This window comes from Drosophila persimilis, unplaced genomic scaffold (assembly GCF_003286085.1).
Source record: "Drosophila persimilis strain 14011-0111.01,24,50 unplaced genomic scaffold, DperRS2 tig00000431-arrow-pilon, whole genome shotgun sequence".
NCBI classification, from domain to species: Eukaryota; Metazoa; Arthropoda; class Insecta; order Diptera; family Drosophilidae; genus Drosophila; species Drosophila persimilis.
This window is the reverse complement of record NW_020825312.1, coordinates 1,022,147-1,046,472: the sequence shown is the minus strand read 5'-3', so window position 1 is coordinate 1,046,472 and position 24,326 is coordinate 1,022,147. Positions and strand designations below refer to the sequence as shown.

General features: G+C 47.3%; 10 protein-coding genes across 10 annotated transcripts; 7 read left to right on the top strand and 3 right to left on the bottom strand.

Moving 5' to 3' along the window:
- Window positions 1–942: 942 nt before the first annotated feature.
- LOC6595790 (ubiquitin carboxyl-terminal hydrolase puf) lies at window positions 943–1,795 on the top strand. The gene has a single exon (XM_002021299.2). It carries the CDS (start codon window positions 943–945, stop codon window positions 1,774–1,776), a length of 834 nt encoding a protein of 277 aa, XP_002021335.1. The 3' UTR covers window positions 1,777–1,795.
- Window positions 1,796–2,945: 1,150 nt separating this feature from the next.
- Window positions 2,946–3,774, bottom strand: LOC6595791. The gene has a single exon (XM_002021300.2). It carries the CDS (start codon window positions 3,772–3,774, stop codon window positions 2,983–2,985), a length of 792 nt encoding a protein of 263 aa, XP_002021336.1. The 3' UTR covers window positions 2,946–2,982.
- A 1,649-nt stretch (window positions 3,775–5,423) lies between these two features.
- On the top strand, window positions 5,424–6,271 carry LOC6595757. The gene has a single exon (XM_002021302.2). The coding sequence runs from the start codon at window positions 5,536–5,538 to the stop codon at window positions 6,025–6,027; it is 492 nt and encodes a 163-aa protein (XP_002021338.1). The 5' UTR covers window positions 5,424–5,535; the 3' UTR covers window positions 6,028–6,271.
- Window positions 6,272–7,081: 810 nt separating this feature from the next.
- Window positions 7,082–7,988, top strand: LOC6595758. The gene is made up of 2 exons (XM_026989638.1): window positions 7,082–7,623; window positions 7,702–7,988. The coding sequence occupies exons 1-2, from the start codon at window positions 7,194–7,196 to the stop codon at window positions 7,893–7,895; spliced, it is 624 nt and encodes a 207-aa protein (XP_026845439.1). The 5' UTR covers window positions 7,082–7,193; the 3' UTR covers window positions 7,896–7,988.
- Window positions 7,989–9,010: 1,022 nt separating this feature from the next.
- On the bottom strand, window positions 9,011–9,574 carry LOC6595759. Its single transcript, XM_026989880.1, has one exon. It carries the CDS (start codon window positions 9,572–9,574, stop codon window positions 9,011–9,013), a length of 564 nt encoding a protein of 187 aa, XP_026845681.1.
- Window positions 9,575–9,999: 425 nt separating this feature from the next.
- Window positions 10,000–10,683, top strand: LOC6595760 (mucin-7). The gene has a single exon (XM_002021305.2). It carries the CDS (start codon window positions 10,104–10,106, stop codon window positions 10,647–10,649), a length of 546 nt encoding a protein of 181 aa, XP_002021341.2. The 5' UTR covers window positions 10,000–10,103; the 3' UTR covers window positions 10,650–10,683.
- A 2,185-nt stretch (window positions 10,684–12,868) lies between these two features.
- Window positions 12,869–13,528, top strand: LOC6595761. Its single transcript, XM_002021306.2, has one exon. It carries the CDS (start codon window positions 12,869–12,871, stop codon window positions 13,457–13,459), a length of 591 nt encoding a protein of 196 aa, XP_002021342.1. The 3' UTR covers window positions 13,460–13,528.
- Window positions 13,529–13,756: 228 nt separating this feature from the next.
- LOC6595762 (extensin) lies at window positions 13,757–14,477 on the top strand. The gene has a single exon (XM_002021307.2). The coding sequence runs from the start codon at window positions 13,757–13,759 to the stop codon at window positions 14,432–14,434; it is 678 nt and encodes a 225-aa protein (XP_002021343.2). The 3' UTR covers window positions 14,435–14,477.
- A 15-nt stretch (window positions 14,478–14,492) lies between these two features.
- On the bottom strand, window positions 14,493–15,198 carry LOC6595763 (DNA-directed RNA polymerases I, II, and III subunit RPABC3). The gene is made up of 2 exons (XM_002021308.2): window positions 15,083–15,198; window positions 14,493–15,023 (listed from the first exon to the last, which is right to left on the bottom strand). Exon 2 carries the CDS (start codon window positions 15,016–15,018, stop codon window positions 14,569–14,571), a length of 450 nt encoding a protein of 149 aa, XP_002021344.1. The 5' UTR covers window positions 15,019–15,023; window positions 15,083–15,198; the 3' UTR covers window positions 14,493–14,568.
- Window positions 15,199–15,611: 413 nt separating this feature from the next.
- Window positions 15,612–19,755, top strand: LOC6595764 (zinc finger protein OZF). The gene is made up of 4 exons (XM_002021309.2): window positions 15,612–15,902; window positions 17,230–18,004; window positions 18,073–18,468; window positions 18,534–19,755. Exons 2-4 carry the CDS (start codon window positions 17,438–17,440, stop codon window positions 19,128–19,130), a joined length of 1,560 nt encoding a protein of 519 aa, XP_002021345.2. The 5' UTR covers window positions 15,612–15,902; window positions 17,230–17,437; the 3' UTR covers window positions 19,131–19,755.
- The last annotated feature ends 4,571 nt before the right edge of the window (window positions 19,756–24,326 follow it).

Sequence of the window (24,326 nt, the reverse complement as noted above, 5' to 3'; positions counted from 1 at the left end):
AAACGTACGTCAATCGAAGTGACTATGGCCATTCACTTATGGCAAATTTCCACAGCGATAAACGTCTTTTGCATCATCCGGAGAATGTGCTCTAGGGGAACTCTGGTGGCGGCAAACATGGCTGATTCTGAGGACCAATATTCCATTTGACAAAACTTTACAGACTACAACCACCCGTAAACCTATCGACCTGCGATAGCCGACAGTAAACCACAAGAATCTATCAAACATCAAACGTATAAAGTTTCCTCAAATATGTACTATATTTACGAGTGTGTACATATGCATGTCTTTGGATCTGGAGGCAATCAATGAACTTTTGGCAGCCTGTTGCTGTTGCTGCCCTCGGAGCACACATTTATTTCCTGCATATGAATTTATTTTCAATTTTATCATTTCCCATTTAAGACGAAAACAAAGTCACCCAAGAACGTGACTAGCATGTCCAACAGCTGGCACGGTCAAGCCACTAACTTTGCTCATCGCAAAGTTAAGCCAACAAAACTACATACACACACACACACACGATACACACACCCACAAACACACGCACACATACCTATATGTACACAGAAGTATAGGCGAAAATGTAAAGTGACTTTTTGGGGTTGGGTCGGGCTGGCACTCTGACCATCGTTGCGGTCAATGGGTGCCCAGGCCAGGCCGGGCCGGGCTTGAGGTGTAACGACCCAGGCCCGGCCCGGGCGTTTCTGGCCTCCTTCAATGCCGCAGAATACACTCGGACACAAATGGAACCGAACCTACTGGTGGAATTACATTTCCGGCTTTTGGTGGCTTGCGGAAGTTTCGCATCAAATTAAATGCTCAGGGTTAGAATTATGACAGCTCCCGAATTGGGGGGGAACTGGATCCAAGTACGAGTATAAATACGCCTGGGCGGAAAATATTGCCATCAAATCGTAAACCAATTGAGCAGCGAACATGTCGAAAGGATGGGGAATGTCCGCCATACTAGTGCTCTGCCTGGCTCTGGCTCTGGTCCAGGCAGCTGTTATACGTCCTGAGCTCGAGCCCGAGCTCGAGCCCGAGCAGGAGACCACCACCAGATTGAGCTTGGAGGCAGATGTGACCACCGAAGAAGCCACTACGTTGGCCAGTCCCGCTTTGAGTCGCGATGAGGAGGCAAGCATACTGATTGACCCGGCCCCAGGAACCCTTCAGGAGGATGTTGCACCCCAACAGAGGTCTGGGAAGCTCCTCCTGCTGAGCACCCCATCCAAGCGAACCGTGGAGATTGAACGTCAGCTGGAGGAGCAGGACGAGGGAGAGGATAGCAAGGCGGACGCTGTAGAGAGTGAGGCAGCAACCGCCACCACGCCACACACCACCGCAGATGAACAGACCACAGACAGCCAGGACAGTCCCACCACCGAGCGCAGCGAGTCGGAGGAAACCACAACTCCGGCCACAACAAAACTGTTTGCCATCGAGGGCACATTCGCTGGCGGGGACGCACCCCAGCCGAATGTGGCCGTATCCCTGGCTCAGGACTCTGTGAACTCCACAGTTTCGATTGCCGAACAGCCGCAGGTGCCCGGCGACAACAATGCGGCCGTAGAGCTGGCCCTCGTAGAACCGGAGGCCGAGTACGTGCTGGTTGAGGGCGGCCACCAAGACGAGCTGGACCTTCAGCTGGGGAGCTTCACGCACATTGATAGCGATGTTCACTTGCAGCCAGTGGTCCACTCGGTGGAAATCGTCCCCACCAGCTTCGATGATCCTTTGATTGTCAATTACGTGCACAATTTGCGATGACTCCGAATGAGAGATGGGGCTGGGGCTGGGGCTGGGGATGGAATCAATTAGCAAGCTCCGGTTGTCTCTTTGATGATGTTAAAGTTGATGTTTGTTTATAGTTGAAGTTTTAATGGTTTGTCGAACATATATTCTCAGTAGTGGAGCTGGAACGATAACGCAGAAAATTTGCGAAAAAAAATTATGATTAAGAAATGATTTTTTTTTTTTTTGAGTATAGTTTATTTATTATTGGAAATCTGTTTTGATTCTATGGATTTATTTGAAACAATAAAATGTTGAAATCATGCTAATAATATTATTTTATTCTTTTTGATATATTTATCCATAAATATTTAGTCCGCATTAATAATATTCGCTTAATCATTCATTCATTGTAGAGTAAGAATCTATAATAATATTTTTTAAAGATTGCTCTTTGCTAATATTCCTGTTCAACAAGTCCTATTTGAAAATACATAATTCAAGTCGAATGGTCTCAGTCGCACTCTCGTCTCTCCACTTAAGCCTCCAAGGAAAGCACTCGCATCCTCGTTATTCAATTTGAATGTTCCATGGGGCAGAAGGAGAGAAGTAACAGAGGGGATTGGAGGGACTTGGAGACGACCCACGTCCTTTCGCATGCCACGCACGTTTCACGGCTAAAACTTTGCACATCCGCACGTCAAATTTAATACGGATGCTTGGAGGTAAAACTCTCCCAGAAGCCTCCCTCCCCCGACCACGACTAGATCCGGCGTACTCTGAAGAAGAGCTGTTTGGCTGTTGACTCCGCTGGGGCTGTCGTTGTCCCTGTCGCAAGGCAACAATATCGAACAACAATATTTAACAAAACATTCAATGACGTTAGACAAACAAAATTCAGAACGTGCCCGAACTTCCGGTGAAGATGGCAATGATAAAGACTGATGACGATATCATTTGAATGCTCGTTCTCGTACTGGCATACAGAAAATGTCTGATTTTTTAATTGCCAAGGGGCTTTAGAGTAGTATTTTGATCCCCATATGAATGGGATTTAATTTTTGGATTCAGATTTAGAAGGATACACACTTGAAAAAACATTTATTTTAGGTGTAAATAACATTAGACAAAAATTTATTTATTCCAAATACAAAAAAAAAGAAAACCTATAAATACTGAACTTTTAACAATAAAGAAGGTGTTTCTATAACATACTAGATGCTATATATACCAGATGGATTCTCACCAGCGTTGCTCCACATGCGTAGTGTAGACGAATCCCCGCCTCGGGGCCTCCATTAGCGGCTGGGAGCGCAGGGGAATGGCCACTGGTATGGAGCTCGGTGGCTTGGGAGCTCTGGCCACGAGGACAGCCGGTCCCAGATTTGCGGTGATCACCACACTCTCCGAGTCCGGCTCATCCTTGGACCCAGGCTCTGGGGTGGGCATCAGGGGATTGGTGCTTACCCCGCAGACCGGATGATCGGCATTGCTGTCGGTGGAATTGCTGGCTAGGGATTCCTCGGGCTGCTGCTGCTGCTGTTGCTCCGCATTCTCCTCAGTGGGCAGGCGGAAGGCGCGGCTTGGACGATATCCCGCGGGCGGATAGGGAGCCCTGACAAAGGCCCTGCCCGAGCGGAGACTGTTATCGGGTGTAGGAGGAGCTGTGGTGGTGGTATCTAGTAAGGTTGAGTCCCATGTTGTAGTGGTGCTCCAGTCGGCGGACTCCGTAGTACTAGTCGAAGCATCCTCAATGGGCACCTCCGTTGTTGTAGTCTCTGCACCCAAGCCGGATCCCTCACTGGGAGCTGCGACGCCGTCGGCGTCGGTCTCGACCTCCCCTGGAAGCCAGAAGGAACGTCCCTGCGGCCGATAGCCTGCTGCTGGATACGGCGTTGGCTTCAACTCCCTCACCTGGGCCGCCGCCTCATCCTCCTGCACACTAACAGCATAGCGATTGATCCGTATCTGACGGGCCTGGACATAACTTCCGGCCGTAAGGCACACGATGAGGGTAAGGAGGAGCCACTGCATGCTGAACATTGATCTCGGTCTGGACTTAGACCCAACTGAATTGAGCTTCGGCTGGAGGTGCCGTTTTTATACAACGTTCTCGGTGGCTGGCTGTCTAAGGTCTCCAATGAAAGCGAGAGTCGTCCCGGGGAATATAGATATGAAGCTTCTATATCGACATCGACAACGACAACGACAACGACATCGATTAGGCGCACGGCTATCACATTTAATGATTTATTTTGTATGGTTGGTTTTTTTGTCTCTGGCTTTTGCTCGGCCTGCCACGTCCACCGCCTACTCATCCCATCCCCCCACTGTTCGCCGACCGCTGTCCACGTCCTCTGTCCACTGTCCACGTCCGATTTGTCGCCATGTTCTATGAAAATTAAATGCGTTTCGTACGTGACACGCAGTCCAAATGCCATCCAACTCTAAGCAATTGAAAGCGAAAACCAACATCCAGCCAGCAAATAAAGATAGCCGCTGTCGACTGTACTGTTGTTGTCAATTGCATTATGCTGGAATTGTCAGTTTGAGTGTTAGAATTTTTGATTAAACACTTATAATCGATATTTATGCGATCGACGACTTAACGATGAGGTGACCGCCAAGGCCAGGAGAACTATCCATGTCACGTCCTAAGCGAGCCCTGGGCCAGCATCATTAAGTCAATTGGATGGGGATATGAAGGATATACTTATCTAAGTAAGATTCCTTAACTTTTCTTCTCATATACCTTTGCCGGGCGTAGATATGGCCATACAATACGAACAATAAACAGAGGAACCACCGGCCGAAAAACAAGTCTTTGTTTTGTATTTCCATTCGAAAATAATAAAAATAATGAAAAAGCAAAATTGTGAAATTAAAATATTTTAATTTGAATAGTAATATTCTTATAATGACAACAAATATAAAATATGGTTTAAAAGATATAAGCCAAAATATGACCTGACGTTAAGTTGCCAAAAAAAGTGGTTTTTGAGGTTGGGGTCCTCAAAACTACAAAACTCTGCGACTTGGGTAACACTATCTGTATACCATTTCTTCTAAGCTATTAAATATGAAAAGCCTTTCATTAATTTCCAACCATTTTCGCGGAAATTCCATTACGGGAATCCCTTTTCCCTTTCTTCTACGAAGAACCTTAGGGATAGTTTTGGGAATAATTATTATTCGTATTATCAGTACTGTACAGCTTGATGCAGTTAGAATATGTACCCGTATGTCTGCTTAAGCCCAATTGGATGAACAACTTGTTACAGTTTCATGGCAAGCTGTAAGATTTAATAGAGGCGGTATAAGAGATTTATGGCCGCTACATTAATAGCACCCTCTCTCACATTAAGAGCATTTTAATTTTGAACGAAGTCGAATCAAAGCAGCACAGATCCCGCATTCGCTTCGAATTTAGATTGATTAATGTCGGAACTATAAATATCGACTTCCAGACCCTCGACTTGGGCTGATTCGGCGGCTCCTGCTACTTCTTTCTTGTCACGTCGTTGGCGCATAAAGACGCCGCAGACATCGACATCGACGGCGACGGCGATCAGGGAACTGAGAATAGTGCCGACGTCAGAGCGTAGGCCCAAAAAAGGATGCCTATGCTGGGTCCATGCGTAGCACACTAAACAGTTCCACATTAGCGGAATGTCCATTAGTGTCCAGACATGGTCCTACCTATAAAAGCGCCCATCGCAGCTGACCAAAGCATCAGTCGTTGGTTCAGTTCCTTCCAGACAGACATACGCATCACTCACGCATCTTGCATCCACCATGGCCAAGTTCCTAGTGCTCCTCCTCGTGATCGCCCTCAGCCTGTTGTCCCTGAGTGATGCTCAGCGGTACTCCCAGCGCCTGAGCCGCGGACGTTCCCGCTACTCGGCCCGCCAGGAGCTGGCCCCAGCGGCTGCTGGGGATGTGGATGCCGTCACTCCGTATCCCTCTGCTGACGAATTGAAGCCCGAGGTGCCCTTCGATGAGGCGGCCGCTCCTGCCGCACTTGATCCCACCCCAGATGCCGTCTATGGACCTCCCGATGCCGCACCCAACAGTGTCCCCGATGAGGTTTACGGTCCCCCCGATGTCACCGGCAACGATCTGCCCGCTGCCGACATTCCTGCGGAGCAACAAGCTCGCCTGGTGGCCGCCAGGCGCGCTGCCAACTATCGCCGGGCCGGACAACCCGTGGCTTATCGCCGGGCTGTCTCCGCTGCGGCACGTCCGGCCAAGCTGAGTGCTGCCCGCTCCGTTGTGAGACGTTTCTAGATGCGGTCTCTCCCCGTCCCTCATTTGCATACGAGCTGCCCGGGCTAGGCAGTCGTTCAGTCAGATGTTATACCCGGTACAATCCCAAAACCCATGACGATCCAGCGATCCACAATGATACACACACTCTCACACCCATACCATGCAGAGTCACTCTCTCAGATACACCACACCACTGAACAATATCTCTCGATTGTAAGCAGATGCAAATAAAATATGTTTGGGAAAACATAGCCAGAAGGTTCTCTCTCGCCAGACATTCCAGTGATTCATTCCGCGTCAAATGTATTCTGTGATAGAGCGGAAGGTAAATTCGGTAGACGCTACCAAAAAAATTGCTTGGAGGAGGTGGTAACCGGTTTCAGGACGCACCGCACCGCACGCGTCACACTGTGGACGACGATGATGACGAACCATACCGCAAAAATAATTGCTGCAGGTTGGGAATGGCCCAACCACAAAGAAAAACAAGAAAGTTCAGTATTTTTTTGGGGAAACACGAGTCGGAAATACTCTAACATGTAATGAGTATTTTAGAGAAATATATAGAAAAGAGTATCTATAATTCTTGGTAAAATGATAACAATTTGATCGTATTATCAGAATAGTTATCGGTGTTATCTTGAAGATCTAATCTAACCAAATCAATACGGAATCCCTGTGGAAATTCAACATTTTATCGAACAGATTTCGTGTCAAAAAAATCAAACAACCCTCACGAAAGAGTATGAATAAGACAATGGGGAGCAGCAGTGCGGTTCATCCCATCATCTTTCCTAGTAAAAGGCAAATGCAAGTAAACAAATTGAGCCATGAATCGAAATAATTCCCAGAGAGAGAGTTTATTGTAAACGGGGGGATGGGGATCCATTACAATCGACTGATAAGCCAGTGCTCAGAGACAGAGCCCGAACTTGGACTCGCCTAGCAGCTTATGCGAGTGTGTTTGTATGTATGTCTGAGTCTGAGTCTGAGTTACGGCAGATATTGAGATTGAGACTGAAACTGAACAGAGATGCTGATTATTTAAGTCATCTCCGAAGCGGCCGATGCTCAGTTGACGGAGCACTGGAGACAAGTGAGGATCGCGGGGAACCGATCAGAGCCGAGACAGAAAAATTTCAAAAGAGAAAGAGTGAAATTGAAAAGCCATTGCCTTTGCAAAAATGATGAAGTGGATTTTTGTTGTGATGATCGCGTCTCTACTAGCAGTAGCCCAGGCCCAACGACCTGCCTTTGCAGGCATGCGTCCACCTGGTGGCCTAAGTCAGAAGGACAAGTACCATGCCACGCAGAATACGGCCGTGGAGAACATCACCGGAGTGGATATAGTTACGAGATTCGGCGAACCCTCACCCACCCAGCAGACACCCATCATCAATTTAGCCCATGGTGAAGTTCAAAGACCGCCAATTGGAGTCCCCCTAGTGCTGCCCATCAGTGCCTACGTTCCCGACACGCAGCCATCACGTCCAGCCGTTCCAACCGTGGTCAATCGCTTTGGCGAAGCGGATGCCAGCTCGCCTTTTCCAACAGCTGGTGCTCCCTTCTTCACTGCCAGCTCGCCTGTTCCCACTGCTGGTGCCCCAATCTTCAGTGCCAGCTCCGGCTCCGGCTCCAGCTCCAGCTCAAGCTCCCTCGTTCCAGCAGCCAGTGCTCCTGCACCGATTCCAGCAGCCAATCCTTCTGCCGCCGCCCTCCCAATTGATGCCCATGGCGACCAGGAGTATGTGAATCACCTAAGTAGCCTGCCCGTGGAGAACCAGCCATTCTGGTTCATCAACTATCAGCACATTGAGGCTTTGAGGAATAGCTCCAGGCCAAATGTGGGAGCTCTGGAGACGCGGGGATCTTTCTTTGGCGGCTAAAACTTGAATCGTAATTTTTCAAACTTTTCGCTTAGTTTATACGTGTGTGTGTTAATATGAGAAATTATGTGTATATTTATTTATTTTTGTATATATCTATTTTTTTTTTTTTGCATAAAAAGATACTTTTTTGGAAGTCTTGGCGTGTTTATTTGAGTCAATATGATGAGGGGGTTTTCATGGCGTGAGATAACCTTTGACTGCGGGGAATACACTCAACATCTCTGTCTGTCTTTGAATTTTAAATGAGAGGTTGATTAATGATTGCCTAGATTCGCATGAGTTGAGTGAGAATTGTACTGATATTTATATACATATATGATTTAAATTTCGCACTTTAATCTATAAACACAAATGCATTTGCTATCTGCTATCAACTACCTTACACAGTAAATCATCGCTTAACAGAGGCATATCATTAGCGCTCAACTATACATTTAAGATGTACATATACCACACGTGTACGAGTATACTTCACGATAAAATGAAAAGTATGTATCGCTTACATAACACACAGCTCTTATCAGAGCCCTGCACCCGTACTTGTACTCATATGAGGCTCAAAAGCATGGGGAAAAGCATGGGGGAGAAACATTAAGGGAAAGGCATTAAAAATGCATTGAACAGAGTAGCACAAAAGCAGGTAAAAGAGCAACAAATCGCAGTCAAAGTGTGCGTATAAGAAGAAACCCTTCAACCGCTGAAAAGGCAGCTCGAACGTCGAGGATGTCGAGGGAGAAGCTATCAGGAGCAGCCAGCAGTACAAGCAAAAGGTGAGGCTGAGGTGAGCTATTGTTAAAGGCCAATATGTTGTGGTAAGCGGAAAAGCCTCTGCTTTGAGTGATGCTGCGGGGAAAGTGGAGACTATTGTTCGGTAAAATTAGCCTTATGGGTGAATGGGAACTAGAAAGTGAAGTGAATCCCTTCATGATTTCAGGATATTCAGATTTCTAGCTCATCTTCATGGTCATACATGCTTTGCCCTTAAAATTGTATTGGATATCCCCTTAGCTCCCATCAAGATCATAATCGAATCATTCCATTACCAAACATATTGTATATTTCTAATCACAAAAAAAAAGATGCATAACAATCAATTCTAATTCACGTGAGATTTACCAGCCAAATTGCTGGGGAGCTGCAGTGTAGGCAAGGATGTAGGGTTGCTGCTGGGCTCCGACATAGTAGACCTGGGGTGCGGCCAGAGCAGGAAGGGGGGCGACAGCCTCCTCCACTGGCAATTCCTCGAGGCGGGACGTGCGCTGAAGCTGACGCTGCCGCTTGGCGGGTGCCACCTGGAGCTTGGCCAATCTCTGGCGGCTTCGCAGGCGGGCAGGAGCTGAGGCAACCGTTGGGGTGGTAACCTCCAGGGAGCTCTCCTCGGTGTCGACTTCCTCGGCCTCGGGGTTCGGCTCAGAGTTATCCTCTGGCAAGGCATTTGCATTCACATTCAGATCAACATCGGCATCCTGGGGCGCTCCATAGGTGAGTGCTGGCTCTTCTGGGGCTGGTTTTAGATCAGCAGCCGCAGGGTATGGAGTGGGCAGCACCTCCTGCCTGGCGAAGGACACCTGCCGCAGGCGACCAAATCGAAGACGGCGAGATGGCGCCTGTGCCCCACAGCTGACGGCCAAGATGGCCAGGAGAAGGAGCGAGCCAATGAGCTGGTAGCGTGCCATGATCGTGTGAGTTTCTGCTGAGCTTTGTTGCGGATCGTATATGGAGCTTTAACTTTTATAGTTGGCCCACTGTGGCCCCGTCCCGTCGCAGGCGATTCTAGACCAGCCCCACAACGTCGTGCATATCAAGCAGACTTGAAACTTTACTGAAAGACTATTTGAAAGCCAAGCAGGCGCCACGCAGTGGAGCCGCAGTGGAGCCGCAGGGGGAAATGATTGGTATTCAAAAATCGATGCCGAAAATTCAATGGAAACTGTTATCGAAAATTGTACCCAGTGGAAGTCTTCTGCCGCCAATGTACTGTTGGGCCCAGCTAAAGTCAAAGTTAAGTGGCCAGCAATGTTTAATAGCCAATTGTTATGGCTTAGACATGGGCCCTTGACTAAATATTGTCACGTCGATAAGCCATCGCAAGGGTGTCCCTCGGAGTGCCAAATATGAGTGGCCAAAAATAATAGTTCGGTGTATAAAAACCCCCCGATGCCAACTGACTGACAACATTCTAAGATCACTCGACAACAGCTCAACATGGCCTACAAGTTTACCTGCTCGCTGCTCCTCCTCGCCGTCGTTGCCTCAGTGGCCCTGGCGGAGCCGGCCAGATTCCGCGGCCGCTCATCCCGCTTCCAGCTGGCCCGCCAGGAAGAGGCACCGCAGGACCCAGCGGCACCTGGTGCGGACCCCTCTCTTGATGTGGCCCCCACTCCAGCCTCGGCGCCCTATCCACCAGCGGGTGTTACTCCCGAGGTGCCCTTTGACCTGCCCACGGAGACAGAGGCCCAGCCAGATCTGACATATGGTCCGCCCGCCGAGCCGGACAACACGTACGGACCCCCGGCCGAGCCGGACAACACATACGGACCACCCGCCGAGCCGGACAACACCTATGGACCACCTGCTGACGCTGCTCCAGCGGATCAGGCCGCAGTGGATGATGCCTTAGCTGCCGAGCCCATTCCCGCCAGTCTGATCCAGCCACGCAACAGCCGCCTCCGCAGTCGCCGTCCAGTGCCGGAGAAGCTCCGCTCCGCACAGATCGTACGCTCCAGGCCTGTTCTGGTGTACACCATCTGAGGCGTGGAGTATCTTTTTTTCAAGGACTTTTTTTTTATCCGAATCGTACCCAATGGAAGCATTAGGATTACACATTAGGATTTATTGTTGAATAATAAATAATCAAGTAATTGTTGAGTATTTTAAAAATACTATGTAAGAAATTCTTTTGGGTTGAGAGAAGGGTAAAGACAAGATTATGTTGAGCATTACCCTATCAGTCGAAGAACTGAGGCATTATTTGTTACAAATTGGATGTAAAAAGTCTAGCAATCAATCAGCGCTGCTCTCAGCTGGACAGCCGAGCTGACGCTTCTACAATATCTTTCTCGCTCTCACTGCATGCTTTTCCCATAAGGCTATCTCTGTTTTTTCAGTTGTCAGTTTCAACCAGGCAGTTAGTCGGCATGGCCCGATATTATGTGCATAGAACACCGGTATAAAAATGGTTGGCGCCAATGCAATGTTCCGTTTTGCCTGCGGTCTACGCACACAGATGCACTGAGAAACATGTGACTGTGTTCACTTAATATCATAAGGCCATTAATAAATGAAGTCAGCAGTTTGCTTGAATTGTTGGAATACAATTCATTTACGTTCGTCATATTAAGCCTTTAGAGAGTAATTAGAAGCTACGGTTAAAAGTCCATAGAACATTAGTTTTATTATACTGGCATTATTTTTCAGAGTAGAGTTTATGGGAGCGTTGCGCTTGAATACAATTTTGCGAATCTGCTGCGTGTTGATCAATATGTATGTCGAAGACTATTTAAGACTTAAATATTAAGTGTAAAACCTAATTAACATGTGCAGGGAATTGTATAATATACTAGGGAGTCTAGGGAGGTAATTTTGTGGTGGCATTCTGGCACACCCAGAATGAAGCTTTTCCGACCCCACAAAGTATATATATATATATATATATATATATATATATATATATATATATATATATATATATATATATATATATTCCTGATCAGCATCAGTAAACGATTCGAGAGACTCCTGTGACTTCTCCTTCCGCCAACACAATCTGTTGCATCCACAAAACAAAAACGCAGAATCATTAAAAATATCAAAATGTAGCAAATTTTTGAATCTGTATCAGAACAAATCACTCTTATAGCCAGAACGAACGAATATGTACATATATTTGCAGTGGCTATGCTGCTCGCTTCCACGCGCTCTCTCTTTCACTCTCCCTATCTCACTCTTTTTCGTGCAGAGTGCGCAGTGTTACATAAATTATATACAAATATGTACATATGTATTTTAACTGAGTATATATACTTTTGAGTTGCTTTGGAATTCGTGGGCAAGTTGTGCACAGAAAAGCGAAATACATACATATAAGCTCTTGCAGATCATTTAAAAAACTTCCAAGCCAGCAACCTAACTCAACATACTATATGGAGACAATTGTATAATCTTCATTACAATAGCTGAATGGTTTCACAACCAATAAATGCAAAAACAAGTCAGAATTTTTTCTGATCTGTTTTAGGAGGCTGGAGATGCCTTCTTTATACCCTTTACAAATATATACATAATACTACACAGAAAGTATGTTCAGGGCTGGCATCGCATCCTAAAGTCATAATAATGGTACTAATTTAAATGTATCCGTGAAACAAAATAAGTTTAAAGATACACGTAATAAAGTAAATGTTGTCTTAACGCTTGCTAAATTCCTATTTTCGGAGACCTTGATATCAAAAATGAATATTTATATACTCGTAATCGTACTCCCACTTCCACTCGTATGTACATTAGGCCATGGTTGAAACGTGCCCATTTTTATCCATTCTGATTGGGTAATATTCATAGTTGATTTAATTTCATATGAGTACAAAAAATACAAATGAAATTATGAATGGCCAAGAACCCAAACACACCAACAAACTACAATTTTGATAACGACCGACCCCTAGTCCCCAGGCGAGTGAGTGTTAACGAGGGCCGAAGTGGGGGCAGGGAATCGTAGCCATAGCATTGGGAATTCCAATTGGGAAAAGGGTCACGTATCGAGCATTAAGGTAGAAATCACATCGCCGCCGATCGTAGCAACATAATCAAAGCTTTGCCGGGATCGGGAACCCAGCAGAGAATTCAGAGGCCTACAAATCGAAAGTGACGAGCATAAATTATAACAGAACTCTGCCAGGTTCCCCGGTCGGGGACTATAAATAAGCCAACTCCATGGTGGAAGTCAGAACACAAGTCAATCAGCAATCGAAATGATTAAACCCAGCTCTGCCACCGCCTTTATTCTGCTCTTGAGCCTAATGGCTTTAAGCACAGCTGAGCCACTGCGTCGGAGATTCTCCGCTCGACAGGTAGAGGCTCAGGCTCCGGCCAGTCCAACTCCTACAGGGTATCCAGAGGCGGGCGTTACACCCGAGGTTCCGTTCGATCTTCCCAGCTCTACCGCCAAGCCGGATGTGACTTATCTGCCTCCAGATAATACCTATGGCCCTCCGGATAACACATATGGCCCTCCGGATAATACCTACGGACCACCGGCTACTGCAGATGTGGAGCCCGGACAGGAGCCGCAGCCCGAAGATCAGCCAGAGTACCCCATCGAAACCGATGACATTCCTCCTGTCGACGATGAGGCTTTGGGAGATGCCAAGCAGCAACCAGCAGAGGATGAAGAGGAGGAGGTCCTGGTTCAAGTGTCCGATGATGGCACTGTCATTGCTGTCTCCTCGTCTCTCGATCAGCCACAGTCTGTCCAGTCGGCACGACTCTACCAGCGCTTTCCACAGGGTCGCCGCCGTGAGCAACCTGTTCCCCAAAGATTAATCCTTCGTCGCAGTTGGTGAAACCTTTCAACATTTCAGAGTTACAATACATATTATAAAGAATACTGCTTCTTCTGCTACCACTATGCTACTCACAAAATTGTTGTAATAAACATACTTTCATAATAGTACGTATCTATGGGTTACACCTGCTTTAGTCATCGCCTCTGTGGGCACGTAACATTTGGACTCGCCGTATAAGTCATCGGCCTCGTTGTCACTTTGGGGCAATTGATTGGGCAGACCCCAAGGCTAGCTCGAGGTATTTATAGGCGCCAATGGGCCAGACCAACCAGCAGTTCAAGTAGGGACAGCAAAATGTTTGGTTATCTTTATCTTGTCGCACTGTGCCTTTCTGCAGCCACCTGCCTGGAGGCGGGAGACGCGACGCAGTTGAGGTTTCCTGGGCCCGCAAAGGGAAGATCATTGCCATTAATATTGCAGAGACAGGAGGATGCGGCGCCATATCCACCGGCTGGTTTCGTGCCCGATCCACCATTCGAGTTGCCCACGGAGGAGGCGGCCGTGTTTCCTCAGCCTGATGACACTTATGGACCACCAGTCGAGGTTTATGGACCACCAGCTGAGGTCTATGGACCCCCAGATGAGGTTTATGGACCCCCAGATCAGACTTACGGTCCACCAGACCAAGCACTCAACGATGACAGTGCCAACAGCCAGCCACAGAGTGCAGCCATCATAAATCTAGCCAGCCTGCCGTTGCCACCTCAGGCACAGTTCGTTCTTCCTTTGCTGAGCCGTTTGGCCGCCTTCCGTCCGCTTCGCCCCGCCCTGCTGACGCCACAACGTCGACCGGCCAAGCTGACAGCACGCCCACAAAGGAAGCCAGCAAAAATTGTCAATGGCATTCAAGGACACGCGGTTTTTCCCTCGACTCAGTTGGCACTGCCCTTTGTAGATCGCCGCACTCCCTTCCGGCCACGACCAGCGCGCTTGATTGTGAACGCTCCATTCAGGAGGCCAGCCAGGCATTAGCACACATCATTTACTATTCTGACTGAGAGCAGAGTGCCCCAATGATACATCTGACAAATTCTGTAATTAATAAAGTCTGTTGTTTATGTCTAACCTTTGAATTGGAACAGTAATTGGGTATGCAACGAGTAAGCTCAGAACGCCAGGCGCTTCATTAGCAGATACATGTGCTGGTCCACCTCGAATCCGTGCAAATTGTTGGCATCACCCTGCAGACGCATGAGGAGGCCACCGAACGAGACGTACGCCGATAGACGAGAAGCTTCATTGTGAGCCTCGTCGCCTTCGATGCGATAGATTTTGCCGTACATCACATACTCGAAGCTATCAGCACGCGTGCCCTCGTGCTCCATGGGATTGTACTCGCCGCTGTCGGGGCAGCCGTCTTCGCGCAGCGTTGTGGCCAGCACCAAGCGGAACTTGTCGCCCAGTTCCATGGGATAGAGCCAAGAGTTGATGTCCAGTATAAGGTCCATTTTGAATGACTCGGACTCGCAGTGCAGGCGGGAGACACGGTCGAACTTCTTGCCTTCGGGGTCCATGTCCTTCACGTTGAATATATCCTCGAAAAGTACTCCAGCCATTGTAGCTGCATGGGTTAGTTATAAATGAGGGTTAAGGTATCGAGCCGCCAAAAATACGCATTACCTTGTGTCTTTGTTTGGCCTTATGGGTGTTTTATACTTCGGTGGCAGCTACTACCTTAACAGGTCCCAGGCGCTGTTTTTATTTATTCTTTACTTGTATATTTATTATTTGCGCGTGTTTCTAAATCGGCAGGGATGCTAAAATATATCGATTTATTTTTTTGTTGATGATATATTTCCAGGAGATATTTGTTGAAGAAAGTATCAATATCGATACTTTTGTGCGATAAGCGGAACTCGGATTTTGAAATTAACAATACTAGTGACCGCGGGTTCAAATAATCCATAAATGTTTGCGCTGTATCGGAATAAATCAGAGAAATCAGCAAAACTTGTATATAATTTATATTCGAAAATAGATTGATGCATTCATTTATCCCATTCCATTCATAATGCTTAATTGTTTTTTATTATTTCAGCAGCAGCTATAAAAATATCCCATCTCTAAGCTCAAGGTGTGACCGTAAATTCCTTGCCACACATCCCTAACTCTAAGCACAACGAAAACACCACCAAAAAAACTATTATTTTTATTTGAATTAAACAAATCAGCAACCATCTTGCATTGTCTGACCTCGTGCGTGGCCTAGGACTATCCGCAGAGGGCAAGATGGTTATTCTTGAAAGGCTCTAGGATTAGAACGCGGTGCGGACGGAACGCAAAAAGTATGTACACTCTTTGATGGGCGTTGAAATTATAAACAAATGAACTGCAAGTGCCCGTCGCGAGAATGTAGCACTCATGGTGGCTAGCCCCAAGCGAGGTGTGCAAGGTCTCCGATGTCAATCTGCTCGTTAGCTTTTTCCCAATGGGGATGAGGGTAAGTCCAAGACTGATTGGTACTAGTAATGGTGATGGTGATGTATGTATGTATGTACCCCGGATTCGTATGTATACGAAACATCTGTACTTCTTAATTCGATTGCATGTAATGCTTTTGTGGTGCTGGAAACTACTAACAAACCAACGAAGAGGTCCCAAGAAAACTGTTGACTCGTCGTGGGTTCTCGTACCTCCAGGGACGGGACGGGACGGGACTGTCGAATACAAAAGACTTCAACGCTGACCTCCCCCTCCCATGCAATCCCCCCTCCCCAATAACCTCCACGCGACATCGTCTATTTAGCATTACAAAACTGTTGTTGTTATGTATTCACTTCTTTATTTTCGCTTTTTTGTGTGATTTTCGCTGTCGTTCGTGCTTTTTCCGCGTTCTCTTTCAGTTCCAATTTTCAGTTTCAGCTCTGGATTCTCTAGCTTTAATTTGCTTTTGTCAACGGCTCGGTCTCATCGGTTCTCCATCGGTGTGCAATGGGGAAGGAAGGGGAACCTACATACATATAATGGGAGGGAGTCTATAAAGTTTTCGAGTGAGTTGTTTTCGACACGGGTGCGGCTTTAATGAAGCATTACCCCGCCGTACCGGGGGGTAGGAAATGAGGGTTCCTGAGGAACCAACCCAATCTGTTTGCCAGATGTTTAATTTCTGCTAACTGCTGCAGGGTCATCGTCTGCCCAGACTACGAGTACGAGTACGAGTACATTTTCTTTGTGCTCTGCTTCCATTTTCATTGAAAACTCCGCTGCCTTCGGGAGCAGACAGTCGCCTCAGGTTGCAAGAACAAAAAGTGAGACGGACTATCTATAGAGACTATCTATAGCTTCTTGTGTGAGTGAGCATGTGTGGTTTGTGCGCGAAGTCTTATCGGCAGCCGTACAGTCAGAGCGCCTTATCAGTTATTGCCTTGCTTCCCCGAGGTCTTATTGCTCGAGTAATATTACTCTCTGTATCATACATATTTCTGGGGATTCGTCTGTCGCCTCCCTCGCAAACAAAAGATTGAGAAAGCAAACTGGAATTGTTGTGGAAAGTTCTCTGGAAAAACCAGATGATAAAGTGATCAAAATAAAAGCAAAAGAGCGTACAACTTTTCTAGCTCTTATCAGTATTGACACAGCTGGAAGTTCTGTTTTCTGTTTTTTGTTCTCTTTCACTCTTCGCTCTTCGGTTTCTGTTTCAGTTACTGTTAGTATTTCTGTCTGCTTTTCATGATTGTTCGCTTTGTGTCCGCGTGTGTCCGCGTGTCTCTGTATTCCGCATTACGCATTACGATCGCAAGCAATAACAACTCTCAACTCTTTTACAGCCCATCTGCTAGACTCCATCTAAACTAATCCAAAGGTGTTTGGGATATATCCTAAGAGTATCGAAACCAAAAACAAATAAAGACAAATAAAAAAAAAAATACCACAAGTACATCGTAGAAATATTAATAACCCCGAACCGTAAACTTAGAAAAGCTGGTGCCGGTGTCCAAGCAAAGCCCTAGATATCAGTAAATAACTAACCTCAAAATGGTGCGCAGCCGTCGCAGTCTCTCCAAGGAGGATGCCGTGTCCCTGCTTACCGACAGCGGGATCTCATTGTCATCGCCGCCGGCGGCGCGGGGCTCCTCGCCCACCTCCTCGACGAAGCTCATTAAGCGCAGGAAGAGCAGCCTCACCAGTCTGCAGGATGCTTACGCAGAGGAAGACACCGAGCAGGACTCGAAGGATGCGGACTATGTGCAGCCCGCGCCCAAGAAGTCCACGCGCAAGTCAGACCCAGGGCGCCGCAAGCAGCACGTGTGCAGCCATTGCTCCAAAGAGTTCGGGGGCAAGACAGATCTGCAGCGCCACTTGCTAATCCACTCGGACGAACGGCCGCACAAGTGCGCGGACTGCGGCAAGTGCTATCGCCAGGCGGTAAACCTGAAGAACCACATAACCACCGCCCATGAGCACAAGAAGCAGTTCGTCTGCGCCGAGTGCCCAAAATCGTTTGCCCTCAAGGAGCGTCTGAGGTTGCATATGCGCCTCCACTCGGGGGAGAAGCCGTACCAGTGTCCCATCTGCGACAAGCGATTCGCTAGGGGAGGACAGGTAAGTGCAGTATAGCAAAACCAACGCTAAAAGATCTTTCATATCTGCTGTCCTGTCTACACATCCAGCTACAACAACACATGGTATCCCATCATAAGACGTGTATACAGCAATTCAACTGCACCAAATGCTCCGCCAGTTTCTCAACGAATGCCAATCTGCGAGTACATATGATGCGCCACGAGCAGGGCATGGAGCACCGGTGCAGCATCTGCGAGAATCAGTTTGCCAATGAGCTGGCCCTGCGCGCCCACATCAACCAGAAGCATCACAAGCTCACGCAGTTCGAGTGCGAAATCTGCCACAAAAGCATAGAGCCCGACGAGGACCTAGCCACCCATATGCTGAAGCATGCGGCTATCAAGACCCATGTGTGTGAGGTGTGCAATTCGTACTTTACCCAAAAGTCTCAGTACAACGTCCACATGAGGATGCACACGGGGGAGAGGCCATACCAGTGTCGTGTAAGTCATGGTTATGCAAGACACACTTAAGATCGATATCTAAATAGCTTCTCGTTCTTTTGCAGATCTGTCACCAGACGTTTGCCCACTCCAGCGTTCTCAAGCTCCACATACGCAAGCATACGGGTGAGAAACCATTCCGCTGCCAGCTATGCACGGATGAGGTGGCCTTCTCGCAGTTGGCGCATCTCAAGAACCATATGAAGAAGATACACAAACAGCAAAAGCCGTATATGTGCGATGGGTGCCATGAGTTCTTCAAGATCAAGGTGGAGCTGCAGGCGCATGCCGAGCAGTGTGCCAAGTGTCCGGCAGTTGAAGGCGATAACACGGACAGTCAGTCAGATGATGCGCTGGTTCTCTCCACCATACGCTTCAACATGGCCGTGATCCTCAAAAAAATAAGCTCTGCCCAGAAGCTGCGTCAATTGGGCTACGAAAAGCGGCTGATTGATAATGTCATCATTGCCTCACTGAAGCTGGCCCAGCGTCCCACGCACGACGATGCCAAGCTAACGCCCCTGGCCAGGCTCCTTCTGAATGTGGAGGAGTTCCTCAAGTGGATTGTGCCGGCCCCTACCATGAAGAAATTCAGTGAAGAGTTGCTCTCCATCACCACCATTCTCGACAAGATTGCCACCATGTATATGAAACAGAAATAGAAATCAGGAAGATAGGAAAGTGTGCCATAAAAGGAGACGAACGAGAAGGATTTTTAGAAATAGTTCTTGCCATTTGATTTAGAGCTTAGTAACCCAAAGTTGTAGAACGAAAACCAACCAAATGTTTTAACCCAAAGATGTTTACCATTTAGTAACTAATTTAGTCGAACCTTTGCAGCCACCAAATAGGAGTATATTTTGAAAAAGTTGATCCTGAAACCCTGATCCTGATCATGGTCCCTTTGCGGACTGTAGAGTTAAGCTTAGTATATATATTATCGAATATTTTGATGCAATATTTGTTATCCAAAAGAAATCTAAGTATGTAAGCCAGCCAAAGTTGAATTCGATTTGTAATTAGTCTTGCCAGAACGGATGGAAGAGTGCTTTGTGTTGTTGTTCGAGCCGCTCAAGCTCGATTCAATTCAATGTGGCCATGCATATGTATATTACGATTAAGCTAATGCATTTAGTTTGTCGTTAGTCTTTCATGACCCTGCCCCCTTTAGGCTAACACGAAATGCACGAAATGTACAAGCAATTGTGTTGAGTGCAAATCAAAATAAATTAAATGTAAATTAAAATCGAAAGTCAACTGGTAGAATACATGTGGAATATACTTCAATTGTCGATCAAGCCTTTTTCTTTCTCTCTCTCTCTCTTAATAGGTATTCATCGAACATATTTTTCGCAATCTAATCGAAGGATTAGGATTAAAAAATTATATGTTCAAGGCGAATGACTGATCTTAATAATCTTAAGCATATAATGTAGGTACATGTCCGACTATATACTACCTGGTTTTAATGCTAACAAATTCTTGGAAATTATGATTCTGTAGGAACAATCAGTCTAGCAGTCTAGCAGTGGTTCGGGTGCAGGGCACCCTGGAGGTCTTGGATGAAGAATTTTATCCAATGTTCGAGCGCCTGCTGCATTCCATATTTGAATGCTTCTGAACAAAGCAACCACATCATGCCACACACACAGATAGACACACACCTATCGGGACACACCCAAGCAGCAACCAACTAGGTCTGGCGTCTAACCACACAAACAGTTAGGTACAACTGCCCCGTGGCTCCCGGTCCGGCTGGGTTCCGTCGTCCCTGCTTCCATATATGGAATGGGTTGTGCACAAATTTATAAGCCACTCACATTAAGGCGGCAAATATTTTTTATGGCAAACAGCGCATTGCATGCTGGCTCCACTGCGAAGCAGTGCCATCTGCAGGCGTTGTTACACCTGCCTGGGATCCAACACACCCCACCCCTCCACCCACCCCAAGCAATTAATGAAATTTCCACAGCGAATTTATCGACGCGACCGTTAGTGTCAACCGATGGTGGGGTAGGAGGGCGGGGCTGGCAATTTGTTTGCCCAGAAGATGTATGCAAAATTTTATGTACCAAATATAGTTATGATTTTATGATAGCCATGGCCAGGTCTTTGGCCAGTCCTTTGGCGTTGGCCATTGCGTGTCACCTGAACAAGCTACGGCGACTGCGACTGCGACTACAACTGCGATTGCGACCGCGAGTGCGGCAGCAACAGCAATCTTCTCCAGCTCATCCTTCTGCCTCTACTGAGGCCCCCGCTCCTTTGGCTTTGGCCAGAAGCTTAATGTCTACATTTGTTCTGGCCATTGCGTGTTCAGTGGCTGCCCTTTTTGCAATCTCAACCAAGTCATGGCACTCCCGCTCCGCTTCGAGACAGGCACTCCAGCTGCAGCTCCTTCAGACCCAGCCTCAGCCTCATCCTCAGCCGCACCACTGCCATCTCCAGCAGCTGCTGCTGCCATGGCGCATTAGAACAAATTGCTCTTGTTGCGATAGGAGGGATGGACATGCCTTTTGCCTTGTTTGGACCGATGGACAGAGTGCCACTGCTGGTTAGTGCGCAAGCACACTTCTGTCAAGCGATCACTATGAAGAGTCGTTTAGTTTGTTACAGATGGGTAGCACAACTAACATATAGTGCAGCACATATAATCTTATTCCAAATCTTCAGATTCCTGTTTGTTAAAGCTTTAGTTTACTTTTTCCTCAAATCAGATGTTTGTAAGCTATCTATTATTGTTCATTTAAAATTGTCAATCTATTCTAATAGTTTTTGCTTATTTGCAGGGTATTAAACATTCATTTTCCCATGTCAGACCCGTCTCCTTGTTTATTTTCCAAGTAAAATGCGCTGCGAATTCGTGAAACAAATAGTCAGAGACGTAAGTACGCATGTTTCGGCTGTTGGCCAGGTCTGGTTAAGGCTTAGCCTCATCTGCATGCGCAGATTTGGCCGGGACAATGTTAATGATGGGAAAACAGAGGAGACAGCCGGCTCCGGCTCCAGCTCCAGCTCCAGGTCTGAGTGGGTCCAGGCTCCACTGCCATTTCCATTTCCGTCTTCCCTTCTGGCTCTGGACTGCAACAAATTGATTTGGCTCTTGCTTTGGCTTTGGCTTTGGCTTTGGCTCTGGTTCTGGTGCCCTTTTGCGTTCTCTTGTTTGGCATTATATAATGCATATATAATTCTTTTGTTGTCTGCTGCTAATTCGCAAATTTACGCTGGCACTGAGGTAATGTCATACCAGCCGAGGGCAGGGCAGGGCAATGCAGGGTCCCGTCCCTCACTTAGCCCAGTGCACACTACACACTGCATACAGAACAGAGAAGAAGACGGAGCCAACCATCTTGGCAGTTGACCAAGTTGACCAAGTTCAAGTTGCTCGTAAATTGCTCACTGACATCTAATTTCTGTGCTCAGAGATAGCTTCGAGATACACATGTGGATGGAGCTGCGTCAGGCCCTGCTCTAGCAAATTGCAGTAGCCCACGCCAAGAATCTATAATTGTCTGGGAATGAATGCTTAAAGGGAACAATTTGAGCAATTTGAAGAGAAGAGAGCCATGTTCTTTGAACAAGTATCAACGAGTGTATGATGATGCCTAATCTTAATACTTTTTTTTTGGGAATCAGGGCGATATGTTTTTAATCAGAGACTCTATGACCTTTAGCTTTCCGTTCTTGACCATGGAATATTTTGACCCGAGCCGTGTGCGTTGCACGGCTGGAGTCATTGGGGTCATTCAACTCAACCTGGCCTAGCTGGGGCGTTTAAGGAGGCAAAGTCAAAGTCAAGTCAAAAGTCATAAAAGATATGCAAGCCTGAGCAGTCAGACTGCCTCAACAAATGTACGAGTGTACAGATGGGCTTTTGTACAGCTTTGGGTACAGCTTTGAATACGGGTACGACTGTGTGTATGGGTATGAGTATGGGTATGGGTATGGGTATGGGCATGGGCATGGGTCTTGGTCTGGCTATAGCTTGTGCGTCGCTTTGGCAATCCTGGCCCATGTCTGCGCTGCCCTTTTTGCAACAGCAACAGCAAAACAGCACCAGGAACAACAATTACAAATGAACGACTTCTTTGTTCTGTCAGCAATGCCTGCTGCCCGGGCGACCGCCCCAGCATCAGCAGCAGCAGCAGTTCGAGCCCCGGCCAAGACCTGAGCCACAAGCTAAGGCCAAAGCCGCAGCTCAATTTCTGCGGTAGCAGCCCAAAAGAGGGGGCGTCGTCGGAGTCGTCTCCATCTCCATCTATGCTGCAAGCAGCTGCTACGCATAAAGCATACGCTTCTGCACTGAGGCAAAGAGTAGAGCGTGAATTTTTGTTAATCGAATCCTCAAAATACTCGTTGCCAATTCAGAAAAATACCGAAATGGCAAACACAGAAAAACGCTACCTAAATATGCATTCAATTCTTTCAGTGAATGCCTGTGGATGCTGATCTTTTGGGGCGTTGTTGCGCTGGCCCAAAACAAATATGAGGAGTCCGAGTGCGCGTTTGAGTCGCGTCGCTGTTGCTGTTGCTGTTGCTCTCTCTGTCTCTGTCTCCGTCTCTGTCTCTGTCTAGGAGTCAGAAATGTGCAACGTTATCATAACTAAGTGCATGTGGATGCGTGTGCCTCTGATTCCCCCCAAAACGAAACGAAACGAAACGAGACAGAACGATACGAGGAGAAATGAGGAGGAGAGATGAACAGAAACGAAACCGTCTGCATATGCATAATTCATGCTATTGAACCTTCTGCGGTTATGACTGGACATGGACATGGGGCCCTGGACTTGAACCTCTCTGTAGTCAGCGAGAGGCAGACGGAGCAGGAGTCGGAGGTGAAGGTGGACCTAGGGTTGGGGTTGGGGATGGGGATGGGGGTGGTGGTGGTGGTGGGAGCGGGAATGAAGCTGAAGACCGCGGCCAGGCAACTAGAAAAATTATAATTTCACAAGTCATAATAGGATTTGCAATTCAAATGCGAAAAGGCAACGTAGACACACTGAACGCGGACTCCAGTTTGGTTTCTTCGGCTTGTGGTTGTAGCTGTTGCTGCTTCCTTTTTGTGGAAATTTCTTTGGAAGGAGCGGACAACAATAAGCGGATTCGTTCAGCCGGGGACCAGACTCGGACCCCGGCACAAAGCAGCCAATATGTCAAAAATATTAAGAGACATGGCCAATGGGCTCGGGACTGAGACTGGGACTGGGAATAGGAATAGAAATCGGTATTGGGATCGGCAGTGGCAGTGGCAGCAGCAGCAGCAGCAGAAGCATTGGAAACGGCTTGAGCTTGGGGATCATACATAAATATGCAAACGATAAGAGCTCTCCTCTATAAAGTTGTAAAATTGACAAGCGTTGCAATGCCAAACTCTCAAATAAAGCAATAAAATGCGCTAAAACATCGCCAGAGACAGAGAAAAAGGGAGAGCGAGTCTGGTAGTCGCAGTAGCAGTTGCCATGGACAAAATGCTGAAATTAGAAATGAAGGCCAGCGGGTTGCTGGTGAAGCAGCAGAAGCCCAGACCAGACCAGCCCAGCCTAGCCTCCTCGTGAGCTTGCCTAGAATTTATGCCAGTGCGCAGACTGTGGCCGAATCGGTGGGGATCGGGATCAGGTTCGGGGAAAGATACAGGGGAAGATACAGATGAGCACGGAAGCATCATCGTTTGTCACTGGCGCATGCAAAGGCTCAATTCATGGGTCCGCGAGTCCCCATCGACATGGAGGAGGAAGTGCGCCTCGAGTGACAGCAGGCAGCGCATAAAGATAACAAATGGTATGGCAGTGGGTTGCATCGTAATCATGTCAAGCTACCAAGCCACAGACTACCAGACCTTTCTTCTCCTCCATTGGGGA

Coding starts and splice junctions, on each gene's coding strand:
- LOC6595790 (XM_002021299.2), top strand. CDS start 943: ATGTCGAAAGGATGGGGAATGTCCGCCATACTAGTGCTCTGCCTGGCT.
- LOC6595791 (XM_002021300.2), bottom strand. CDS start 3,774: ATGCAGTGGCTCCTCCTTACCCTCATCGTGTGCCTTACGGCCGGAAGT.
- LOC6595757 (XM_002021302.2), top strand. CDS start 5,536: ATGGCCAAGTTCCTAGTGCTCCTCCTCGTGATCGCCCTCAGCCTGTTG.
- LOC6595758 (XM_026989638.1), top strand. CDS start 7,194: ATGATGAAGTGGATTTTTGTTGTGATGATCGCGTCTCTACTAGCAGTA. Junction 7,624..7,701: donor TGCTGGTGCCCCAATCTTCA/GTGCCAGCTCCG, acceptor CACCGATTCCAG/CAGCCAATCCTTCTGCCGCC.
- LOC6595759 (XM_026989880.1), bottom strand. CDS start 9,574: ATGGCACGCTACCAGCTCATTGGCTCGCTCCTTCTCCTGGCCATCTTG.
- LOC6595760 (XM_002021305.2), top strand. CDS start 10,104: ATGGCCTACAAGTTTACCTGCTCGCTGCTCCTCCTCGCCGTCGTTGCC.
- LOC6595761 (XM_002021306.2), top strand. CDS start 12,869: ATGATTAAACCCAGCTCTGCCACCGCCTTTATTCTGCTCTTGAGCCTA.
- LOC6595762 (XM_002021307.2), top strand. CDS start 13,757: ATGTTTGGTTATCTTTATCTTGTCGCACTGTGCCTTTCTGCAGCCACC.
- LOC6595763 (XM_002021308.2), bottom strand. CDS start 15,018: ATGGCTGGAGTACTTTTCGAGGATATATTCAACGTGAAGGACATGGAC.
- LOC6595764 (XM_002021309.2), top strand. CDS start 17,438: ATGGTGCGCAGCCGTCGCAGTCTCTCCAAGGAGGATGCCGTGTCCCTG. Junction 18,005..18,072: donor GATTCGCTAGGGGAGGACAG/GTAAGTGCAGTA, acceptor CTACACATCCAG/CTACAACAACACATGGTATC. Junction 18,469..18,533: donor AGAGGCCATACCAGTGTCGT/GTAAGTCATGGT, acceptor GTTCTTTTGCAG/ATCTGTCACCAGACGTTTGC.